This window comes from Phycodurus eques, chromosome 13 (assembly GCF_024500275.1).
Source record: "Phycodurus eques isolate BA_2022a chromosome 13, UOR_Pequ_1.1, whole genome shotgun sequence".
NCBI classification, from domain to species: Eukaryota; Metazoa; Chordata; class Actinopteri; order Syngnathiformes; family Syngnathidae; genus Phycodurus; species Phycodurus eques.
The window spans coordinates 11,931,378-11,942,811 of NC_084537.1; the positions used below are offsets into that span (position 1 = coordinate 11,931,378).

Consider the following 11,434-nt stretch of genomic DNA (forward strand, 5'->3'; position numbering starts at 1 on the left):
AGTTACTGTAAAACACAACACAAGCTAGCATAATTGTTGCTTAGCTTGCCTTACTCAGTGAAAGAAATCATACTGTGTAGTACAGGATGAGGTAATTGAGAACTGTACTTTTTTCAAATTATTTTTTTATTTAAATGCTTTCATTGTTAGTCAAACTGTAGAAGGAAAATACATTTGTCCAGCAAAAGTAAAAAAAATAATTTTTGGTTTACAAGCAACTTTTTTGTTCATGGAAAACAATGTAAGACTGACGTGTGGGGAACAACGACTGTAAATCAAATGATGAAATGGGCAAATCAATTCCTGTATCTGCATTTTTTATTAAGATTAACATCAACCTTCAGGTTCCTGCTCGCAACATATGGCAACTGTTCACAAAGAATCATGGAAATCAGGCATGTAGTTTCTAAACTAATAAACACAACAGCAGGGAGCTAAACAATACCTCACACACTTTTGCGCTTGGCGGAGGTAATAAAGTGATGTGTCAGTCGGCCAAATATTTATTGCTATATTTTACACTGTCACCGAACATTAATTGCACTTCACACCTATTAGGGAAGAGAGGGAGCAAAAACACATGTACTGTAGACAACCTTATAATATCCATCCATCCATTTTCTCCTCACTAGGTTCGCGGGCATGCTGGAGCCTATCCCAGCTATCTTCGGGCAGGACACACATAGAACACATTGTTTCTATGTGCAGGGCACATAGAAACAAACAACCATTCGCACTCACAGTCACACCTACGGGTAATTTAGAGTCGTTAATTAACCTACCGTGCATGTTTTTGGGATGTGGGAGGAAACCGGAGTGCCCGGAGAAAACTCACGCAGGCACGGGGAGAACATGCAAACTCCACACAGGCGGGGCTGGGGATTGAACCCCGGTCCTGAGAACTGTGAGGCAGACGCTCACCGTGCCACCAACCTTAGAATATCAGTAATAATATTTTTTACAAATTAAAATTACATCTCGAACGTTATTAACAATCTTTAATATACCCTGTATTTAAGTTATCAACCATTTGCCTTTCCCCCTGAAAGATGAACCCTGACTGACAAGAGAAAATATGAGATGATATATATTTAACATTCCAATGGGAAAATTAGCAAACGAGTGACGAGATGAAATGAGCCGATATCACGTTTCTTTTGCCTCCCCACAAAGAAAGAACTCTTGCCATATGTCACCCGGCTTCGGCATAATGTCTGCTGTACCCGTCTTCCATAGAGTCAAGCTAATTGAATATTCTTATCTTCTCTGAACCACCCCATTTTCTTTGGCTAAAGTCAAACACAGGCCAGTTGGAAAAGCAGCACACACACATCGCCGTTTTGTACTTTACAGCACTGGAAGTAATCTCGGAGCGAGATGAACTGAAACCGCACACTGTACTATAAACAGTCAACCGCATGCCTCTCTTCATGAGCTTTTTTTCATGGCCATCTATTAAATCTCACATGATAAAAGTTCAGAAAATTGTAATAACGGCCACGAGCTACAGTTTCCCATCAGGACTTTTTGTTATGGGGAGCTGCATTTGCCTAACGCCCCCTGGGCCCTTTTGTGTAAATTGCTTCTATGTAAAAGAAGAGACGCTGAAAATACACTCCTGGTGAAAAAAAACAGGCACAGATGGGTGGTAGCTTTGTTTGTGAAAGGGTTAAAGACAAAATGCCAGTGACAAAGGGGGAAGTGCAGACCAGAGGCCTATTAAGGGGTTAACAGTCAGTGGGAGGCTGATAATGGAGGCCTGAGCAGCTGTATGGGAACTCCCGCACACAGAGAGACCAACACCATAGAAACCAGTGAGGCAAACAGAAGCGCAGGGAGGCAAATAGAGGGAAAGAGGTTATCATGCCAGAATTGTGTGAAAAAATAAATTGAAGAAAACAATATTGAAGAAAATTTGATCGGAAATGCACAAACATTACTACTGGTTACTTTACATCAATATATCTTTTAATATTGACATTTTACAATTGAACCATCTTCTTCTATCTCCATCAATAGTGTAAATTGGAGAGTACAGGGGACCGCTGGGCTTCGGGATTCTTTGTTCCAAAAAGTCTTACTAAAACCAAATCGGACGAAGATCAAACCAATAGTTCCCTTAGGAAATAATGTACATGAGCTTTCTTGAATTCTCTGGTGTTTCTCGTCTTCTTTACCAAAGGGCAGACACTTGGAGCTTTATTTGGAAACTCAGAAACAGGATGCGTTTGAGCAGTAAACGAAAGACTGGCAGCAGCTGAGTCAGGCGGGCAGGCAGATGAGTTTGGTACAGACTATTTTCAACTGTATGGAAACCGAACTGGGACAAAATTTCGGCGAGAAAAGTTGTCGCAAACCGAATATTACGCAGTTCATTTTGCACCTTTTGGGAGGAGTGTATTTAAATATATTAATTTATCATGCACTATGTGATTTATCAAACTTAAGACAAATTGTGATGGTTGATTTTGCGTCATGAAATAGCACATCTCAAAGGCAGGTGCAAACCAGCATGCAAGGTGGTGCCACGGCAAAATAAGAGGGGGTGGGGAGAATTTTTCCCCTCGTGTAAACATTTTCCAAATACCACAAAAAAAAAAAAATGCAACCTATCGTCTATTCAGTAATGCAATTTTGGAGCTTCTGAATGATTTAAGGACTGACTTCACCAATCAAAAGAAGGTGTCGTGCCATATCAACGATGACAAAACTCCTTTTAACTCTGCATTTCCATGTCTGCGTCACTTCAGCGCACTATGACAAATGGTGCTTCCCTCCTCTTAAAGCAGTTTTACGGATGTGCTGTCCGAAGTTTTGAACTCAATTTTACGCAGGATGGGCTAATGCATCCATTTCCCCAAAATTCGTGTTGGCATCCCGCAAATTATGGAAGCGATAGATTTCTTTACTGTAACTCAGTAATGTTTGTTTGTATTCCACTAACACTTCCAATTCCATCACTTCAAACTTAATTTTGCACTTGTGCGCTTTGGCTCTCCTAAATGTTCCATGGTGAAAACCTTCTTTTAAATTAATCGGTTTGTAGCACTTTTTACACGTTGCCAACAGTGAAAATTAGCAAATTAGTGCCTGCTATTTGGAATCTTAGTAAATATGGCTCTAACAGCGTCTGAGAAACTTAGAAAACTATTGAAAAAAATACAAGCAAAACATTGAATATTTGCTAAAACGTCTACATTATCAGCGCAGTTTATCTACAGTTTGTATTTCCCGGCCATTATATTTGTGGAATGTGCTGTTGTACGATTGAATATTTTTGGAGATTGTGTCATTTTTTCATGTGCAATGAGCTTTCACAGGCATGATGAAGTCCAAATAGTCCATCCATCCATCCATTTTCTGAGCCGCTTCTCCTCACTTGGGTCGCGGGCGTGCTGGAGCCTATCCCAGCTATCATCGGGCAGGAGGCGGGGTGCACCCTGAACTGGTTGCCAGCCAATTGCAGGGCACATACAAAACAAACAACCATTCGCACTCACATTCACACCTACAGGCAATTTAGAGTCGTCAATTAACCTACCATGCATGTTTTTGGGATGTGGGAGGAAACCGGAAAACCCACGCAGGCACGGGGAGAACATGCAAACTCCACACAGGCGGTGCCGGGGATTGAACCCCGTTCCTCAGAACTGTGAGTCAGACGCTCTAACCAGTCGTCTACCGTGCCGCCGTGAAAATTGTCGTTTGTGCAAAATATCATTGCAATTTCTGACTTCTGTAATATGTCAATGGGATTGCAAATTGAATAGTCTATGCACATCGCACGTAAACACCATCACTGAAGTAGACTCCCATGTAGAAAAAAAGATCAATAGTCCGACTAAAGTAGTCTATGTAAACACAACAAAAGTTCCATGGAGACAAGATAATGAGATGGTTAATGGTGAGGCCAGTATAAAGTCATGATTACACAAACTCAGATACAAAAAAAAAAAAGAAAAGCATATACAGTTTTCGTAAACTAATCCCACACAAACAATTCTGTTTCCATGTTTTTACTGAACATCGCATGTAAACGGAAGAAAAGAAAATATGGAACCTCCTTAATGTTGAAGCTCCTTTAGCAGCAATAACCTCAGTCAAACATTTCGCGTAGTTGAAACTGTATCAACACTGCCTTGCATTTCTATGTGACAAAATTTGTTTTTCTTGTAGATCTTTGTCTTTATCAAGGAATTTTCATCCATTTAATTAGTTTTTTATAATTTTCTTTTTACTTTGGCCTTACCCACTTCCGATTGGAATAACTTAAAGGTAATCTGTTATAGCGCCGTCTTTGGAATTTACGTGGTAGCCAGTTAATTAGCTTTGCTTGTTTTCTGCCAATCATGGAAGGTGTCGAGGTTCATGAGACTGATTTCCGTGCAGGCAATGTTGGTTCAATTCCCACACACCGACTGTGTGAATGCACGTGTGGATTCTTCTCTGTGTCTGTACAGTGGATAGAAAAAGTCTATGCACCCCTGTACATATATCTTTTTTTTTTGTGAGACCAGGAAAAATAATTTCAAATCTTTTTCCACCAATATTGTGACCTATAACTCAATTGAAATTTCTTTTCGAAAGGGGTGGTAAAAATGAACAACTAAGATAATGTGGTTATCACACCGTCTTCTTATAACATAGATGTTCAGAATTAACCAATCACTTTCAAACTCACGAATAGGAGTAGGAGTCAGCATCAGCACACACCTGCCTCTGATTAACTTCAATTCCAGTTCAGCTGCTCTAGTCGGCTTATCCTGATATTTAATTTTGTATTAATTTTTGCATTCTAGAAGCCTAAAGGTTTTGCGCTAACCTTAACTGCTGTTTCGAACTGTTCATAATTCCCTCCAACCTTGACTAAGGCAGCAATTCTGCCTGAAGAAAAACAACCCCAAAGCATGTCCCTTCCACTACCGTGCTTCACTATAGGTTTTGTGTTCTTTTAGTGAGAAGCATTGCTGGGTTTGTGCCAAATATACCTTTCGGAGTTACGGCCAAAAGGTTCAACTGTGGATTCATTGGACCATAATAAAATCTCCTAAACATATGAAGGAAAATATGTTAGCTGGCATAGGCTCCAGCGCACCGCGGCCCACAACAGAATAAGCGGTATAGGAAAAAAAAAAATTTTTTTGTTATTTGTTATTTTTATGTAACAAGAAAAAAGGCCAATGTCATCTTTCAGTTTTAGGCTCAGACAAAAATACTGATGGAAAAATATGCAATGATACCTGAGGAATTGTGAGTATAACATCACGGTTGACTGATTGTGGCCGCTAACAAGCTATCATAGCTTTACTAATGTTTGTTACCAAACTTAATGGTCTTATAAACACAACCAATTAAAATGTTGAGTTTTTGATCTGATCCAAAAAATTTTATATTTGTGTTAGATGAAAAAACAAATAACAAAATAACCAGTTACTTTGTAAAAGTTTTCTTTTTCCAATGGTCAAAAACAGAAAGAACAAAAGATCAGTCAGGATTCATAACGATATGTCAAAACTACACAAATATGCACGTGACACAAAACACATAAAGAAGCATGAATCATTTACAAAAGGTACGCTGAGTAGAATCTTCCACACTCATAAATTTGCATGTTCTGATTTATCCACGTCTGCTCGGCCAGGTAATGTTTTGGACTAATGAATTAAAGCGGTTTCATTCAGCTTGTCTTCTCTTTGCTTCACTTGCATGTTGGAAAGGAGCCACTGTGCTTGGCAACAGTCAAGTGCACCCATTGGCGCACACTCTTTTGCATATTTAAACACATATAGTTCACAAGCCTCTGATCAGTGACTGGAGGATTTTGTTTATACTGTAGTCCCATTGAATCATTTGTGTTAGTACAAATGCAACTTGCCATTTTCTCTCAAGGCAAAGAGTGTTACTGGATGTGGCTCAGCTTTGTTCTGTGTGAATATTTAACAGTAGCTAGAGGAGGATGTGACTGAGTTTTACAAGGCAATAGTTGAGTATCATGTGCTCTAAATGAAGCCCTGCAACAGCTTAGGGGATGTGCAGTCTAACTCTGACCTCAGGGTGTAAGGACCTGATGATGAAAGAAGCCTTATCCAATAAGAGCACGCTAGCAGAAAATGCCGTTTGTGTGCAAAACGCACACCGAGTCCGCGCGCCCAACCTCACAAAGCAAACACGCTTTTACAATGGCAAAGAAAAGCTTTTCAAAACGCGCCTTCTTGGGCAGGCAGGCAGCGAGCAAGATGCGTGTCGATAGTGTGAGCAAAATATGATGAAACAACACATTGTTGCATGCGCTGCACACTCCCACCAAACGCTCCATCTCGCCAACATTCACGAATAACTGGCAGACAATATTGAAATGACTCAATAAGCTCGCACAGCAGCAGATTCAGGAAATACGCACACATACGCACCTGCACTTTGACACACATGCATACAGAGCAATCATTGTACAGCTGAATCTCTCCAGGTCCCTTGCCTCACACAGAGTGACAAATATCTGCTTACAGCTGCATAACTCACACTCACGCAGTCTTTTTTGTTGTGATCATGCCTTAATGCAGGAACAACCTCAGATCAATAAGCTAATTATCCATAAAGCATATGCACTGTGGTGATACATTATATGCCTGGCATCCCTTGGCCAACATCTGTCAGGAATTTCCGTGTAAATGAAGCATAACCATTTATTAAAGACTCTTTAAAGTAACTTCAGATATTTGTTTATAAATACGTATTTGAAGATAATTGCTGAAAAATTGTGCAAAAAACGCCAACTATGTAGTACTCAAATGTGGAGTTATAGCATTAAACTGTTTTTCACCATTTCAGTTATCCTGGTTGTTTGCATCAGTGGTTAACTGGCACAATTGCGATGAGCAGTTCGCTAGCTCGCGAGCTACGCCTAATCCCTAAAATTACATCTTCCCATTTGAGAGTCCGCTGGCTGTAGAGCACCTCGTTGTTGGCCATGAGTGCACACACATCACATCGGGCTCCCGGGGCTGCTTTAGAGCGCCTTGTTGTCGCAGCATGGAAAAGCCCCATGACGACCCAGTTGGATATATTTCAGACAGAGGCTTTAAAGGCATCATACTTTACCAAACCAACTTTTTCTAGTATTTGGGATGTTATATTGGCTCTATCTTCCTGAGTTCCAGACGTTTTTTTGCCAAGAGGCCTGTAATCAGGTCATTCGAATTTCTCGAGTTTATCTATGTCACTAGCGAAGATCTCCGCCTACTTCTCTACTCCCAAACCAGCGTTGTCAACATAACAAACACGTGTGCTCTCACAAGTGGTGAGGGTTGCGTCTTCTACACGGAGGCAACTAATCAGAGGTCTTAGCCAAATATGGACAAAGCGGATACAAAACTGGGTCAAACAGAAGTAGCTGTCAGAAGGGCCTTTTCTGGACTCTCGTACGACAAAACCAAGGTGTTTTGAAGTGAAATTGTCAATTTTATACTAAGTCCATGTTAGAGAGTCAATCTATGGAGGTCTAAATAGCCAAAATATGGAACGTTTAAGCAGATATATTTTCGCGGCTCGAACATATAAAAGATGCTAGACGAAGGAGCATCCATTTTGCCAGGTCGTAGTAAAGGTTTTTGATTGACAGTTGAGCGGGGTGTGGTTTCAGCGCATTCAGCGGACACGGCCACATTACCTGCGAGCTGACTGAACATCTTGATTTTTTTTATAATTTTGAAGCCTCAAGTTATATACTTAGCGATTTGTTTTAATCATTCAAACTTGGCTGGGGTTGTTAATGCTCTTGTCTGTGGTTGGTAAAATTTTGAAGACACATTTATGAAAATTTTCAGAAAAGAGGCCCTTTTACAGAGTTAAAAAAAATATATATGTAAATAAATAATAAGTACATTCAAACACATGTTCTGAAAGTGGCTGATGTACAAATTGCACTGCAAAGAAAAACGTGCCGTGCTGTGACTCAGTCAGTGAGTAAGCAGCGAGGCTTATGGTGACTGAGGAAACCCCGAACACGCTTTCTTTCCAGTCTTTGTATTCAACTGGACTGCAAGTAATTCAATATGCCTCTCCTTGTGCCAGCTCACTCAAATGAAACGCAAAGCGAATGAACTCTATCGAGTGGAGCACCATTTGAACACTGGCCTTCAGATGGTTCTTTTTGTGTGTGGGTGAGTGTACGGTGTTGCGTGTGAATGACGCGTACACGTGTGCGAGCATGTGCGTGTGATAAACAAGGGGCGAGAAATGACTTGTAAACCCAAAACACAATCTCGCGCGCAAACGCTTGACCAAACCCTTACCCCGAGAGACGCTGCTACACAACACCAGCCTGCTCTCTCCATAGCAACACACATGGTAACACATCTATTTCAGAGCAGCAGCCCGGCAAAGCACTTAAACACACACAAAATTAAATAAATAACTAAAAAACACCCATCAATTATTAAACAAGCTTCATACTTACTGCGTGTCTGTGTGTGTGCATGTGGTGCCAGCTGCAGCTGAAACCTCAGAGCCAGACGACACAGTTCCCTCTTTTCGTACAATTGTTATCAGTTGTCTACAGCGGGCCTCGTCACACACAGAGGATGTGAACTAGGATCTGCCCTTCACCTGACATTTAATTGTTCAGCACGGTGTGTTTACTTTCAAGGTGTTGGCTGCCCTCGCAGGCATGAATACAAAAGTCAGTGGAAATGCGGGCGCCCAACGAGAGAAAAACAAAAGGCAGGCCCTGTAACAACACAGAGTGGCGCGATAGAGAATGTTCTAATCAACGTCAGGTTTAATCTTGTAGGCAACAATGGAATCTGTTCACATCAATTGTCCCTGGCTTTAACATTATACCGTACATTGGCTCCATGTCAAAACCAAGACACACTCATACTACTTTTACAAATATCCGGGGAGTTTTGCATTCTCTGCTTGGGAAACGTGTGCTTGTGTGACGTTATGTATGTGTGTTGGGCCAGCCGCATAATGAGCGATGAGACCGAATGAAAATGAACGGAGTGTTTTGCAACTAGCTTTCATGAGTGGCTGACCATCGCCATTACTTTTGCTGAAATTCCAAATTTGGATCGTAGGTCCCATTTAGAGCGGATTGGTTATGTGTGCAAGGCTCAATCGCCAGGTGTGAGTCGTTTTTTTCCATGTTTGTATGGAACCTGGCAGCACCTGCTACGGTGTGAAAATCATAGAGAAAAAAACAAACAAACAAAAAAAGACATCCCCTGAGACCTCCCTTGATGGCACCTCAGTGGTGCCATGCTCTACCTTCCTATGGTGTTCTCTTTCTGACCATTTGGTTGTGTCTTCATGTATCTCGAGATACAAGTGATCCGACTCGCACCTTTTTCAAAATACGAGCCGTCCTTCCACCGATATTTTGACTTTGACTTGAGAGCAAAGGTCCGCTAGGTAGATACATAGGTAACACATAATGGGAACAGGTCATAAAGGGCTAACGGATAGCATCTACGTGTGTGGTGGCATTATAACTTAACCTTTTAAGCAACGGCTATTTCGACACAAATGGCGAAGCAACACACATAGACAGATAATATAAAAAGAGACACAGGCATATTTATCCTCATCGAAGAACAACTAATATTAGTGTGTACGTCTCTATTGCACTGCCCACAGGTGGCGAAAGCGCACACACTATAAGAAGCAAATGGAATAAAGTAAAATGTGGGGAATAAAACTGTTCAATTCTTTACATTCCATTAAATTGCACCATTACATTATGATTTTATAAAGTACAATATTATCGAGTGCTTTTTTTTCTCATTAGAAAACACAACAAGAATGTGTGTTGTTTTTTTCTCAGGAACAATGGCATTTCCGTTCATGTCAGTGGGGAAAGATGATTTGAGATACGAGTGGTCAGAAAATAAATGCATATCTCAAGGCACCACTACTATGTTTCTTGTCCTGGTCCATTTACATGTGGGAAGATATAAAAATCTGTGTTTCAGACCTCTGGGGCGAGATGCTGTCATGCTGCCTGCCACGTACTGTGTCCGCGCTTCTCCGGCTGCTCAGATTCTCCCGTCCACCTCAGTATGTCATTTAGGCAACATCGTGCCAGCGACGCACTCTGGGTGGAGCAACTCTGTAATGAGGCCGTTCACTGTCAAATCTGGACGTACGCATTCTGCCGCCGACTTAGGCACCTTTCTTTCTCTGTGCTCTGGAGGCTGGTAAGTACAGCGCCCGTGAAGGTGAAACATCATATGGCACTAGAAGTTTGAAGGCAGCTACACTATATGCTATACGACGTGAAAGAGACTCCCGGAAAGCTATCAAACGTATTCAAACTTCAACTGTCACAAAGATTTCTTCTTTTTTTTAACCACCAACATTCACTTTAATATTATTGATTACATTTACAAGTACATTTGTAAGATAACAGGGTGGCCGCACAAATACTGTACCTGTGCAGGGGGCGACAGACAGCAAGTACGCTGAAGGATTGACAGTTGGCATTTCAAGAGATGTTCATATTTTTCCACCAGTTAAAGGGAGGATACGGTCAGCACCAGAATGAGTATGTTTTGTTGAATATACAGTTCAATATATTATTATTTATTATAATTATTTGCGACGTCCGCCCCTTGCCGCGTTGAGGTGCTCATACTGATGCACTCACTGTCAGAAATCAAAACGTGCAATATGCCGCTGACAGCGTATCACCGGCGCCAATGGGTGCAGTCGTGAGCACAGTATTGCTTATGAATGAAGCGGTGGGCACGTCATCAACAATGCGGTGATGATTGACTTCCGTATCCGCTGCCGACGGAGGTTGACTTCACATTTGGAGTGTGACATATTTTCCAGGTGGATTTCAATGGCATTCACATGGGTCAGGAAAACTCCACATTCCGGGAATTTTACTAGCTGGGTACGCATGGGTACGCAGTAGTCATTGCGGGAGAATCCGCTCACCTTGAAGATGCACAAGCCAAGCGCGTAAAAAAGACTTACGCACGAACAGGAGAATATGGCGCATTATGAGAATGAGGGTACGATTTGATGAAGGTCCACATTCGGATTGTTTAGCCTTCCTGCACCCATAGCTACAGTATTCTAGTTCTGAAATATTTCCACTGTAAAGGCTCACACATTAAGCACAGCCACTGTAAATCCTCCAGACAGTGCGTATGAGACAGCTGGAAATGTACAAGTGACACAGTCGTCTTGACCTCGCCTACATCATACAGGTGACTCTTAGCAAGTTACAGGACTGCAACTTGACAGCAGCATTCCCGTAATAGTTTACAGTCCTTTTGTCAGCCATCCATTCTGCAGTGACACAACCTTGGATTCTCCTGGTCAGAGGCTCGTAACGCTTCTCACACACAGGCTGCTGTGACCACGACCGACCAAACAAAAATGCAACAATAGACCAGCTGATCCACAAGTGCATGTTTTTCTTGAT

At 41.5% G+C, this 11,434-nt stretch overlaps 1 protein-coding gene across 1 annotated transcript in view; it reads right to left on the bottom strand.

The window, feature by feature from the left end:
• The window catches only part of kcnn1a (potassium intermediate/small conductance calcium-activated channel, subfamily N, member 1a), a 71,753-nt gene extending 63,272 nt beyond the window's left edge, over positions 1 to 8,481 (bottom strand). Inside the window, exon 1 of the mRNA XM_061695047.1 lies at positions 8,456 to 8,481. Coding sequence (XP_061551031.1) covers positions 8,456 to 8,476 — 21 coding nt within the window. The 5' untranslated portion in view covers positions 8,477 to 8,481. The remainder of the gene's footprint in view (positions 1 to 8,455) is intronic.
• Between the last annotated feature and the right edge of the window lie 2,953 nt (positions 8,482 to 11,434).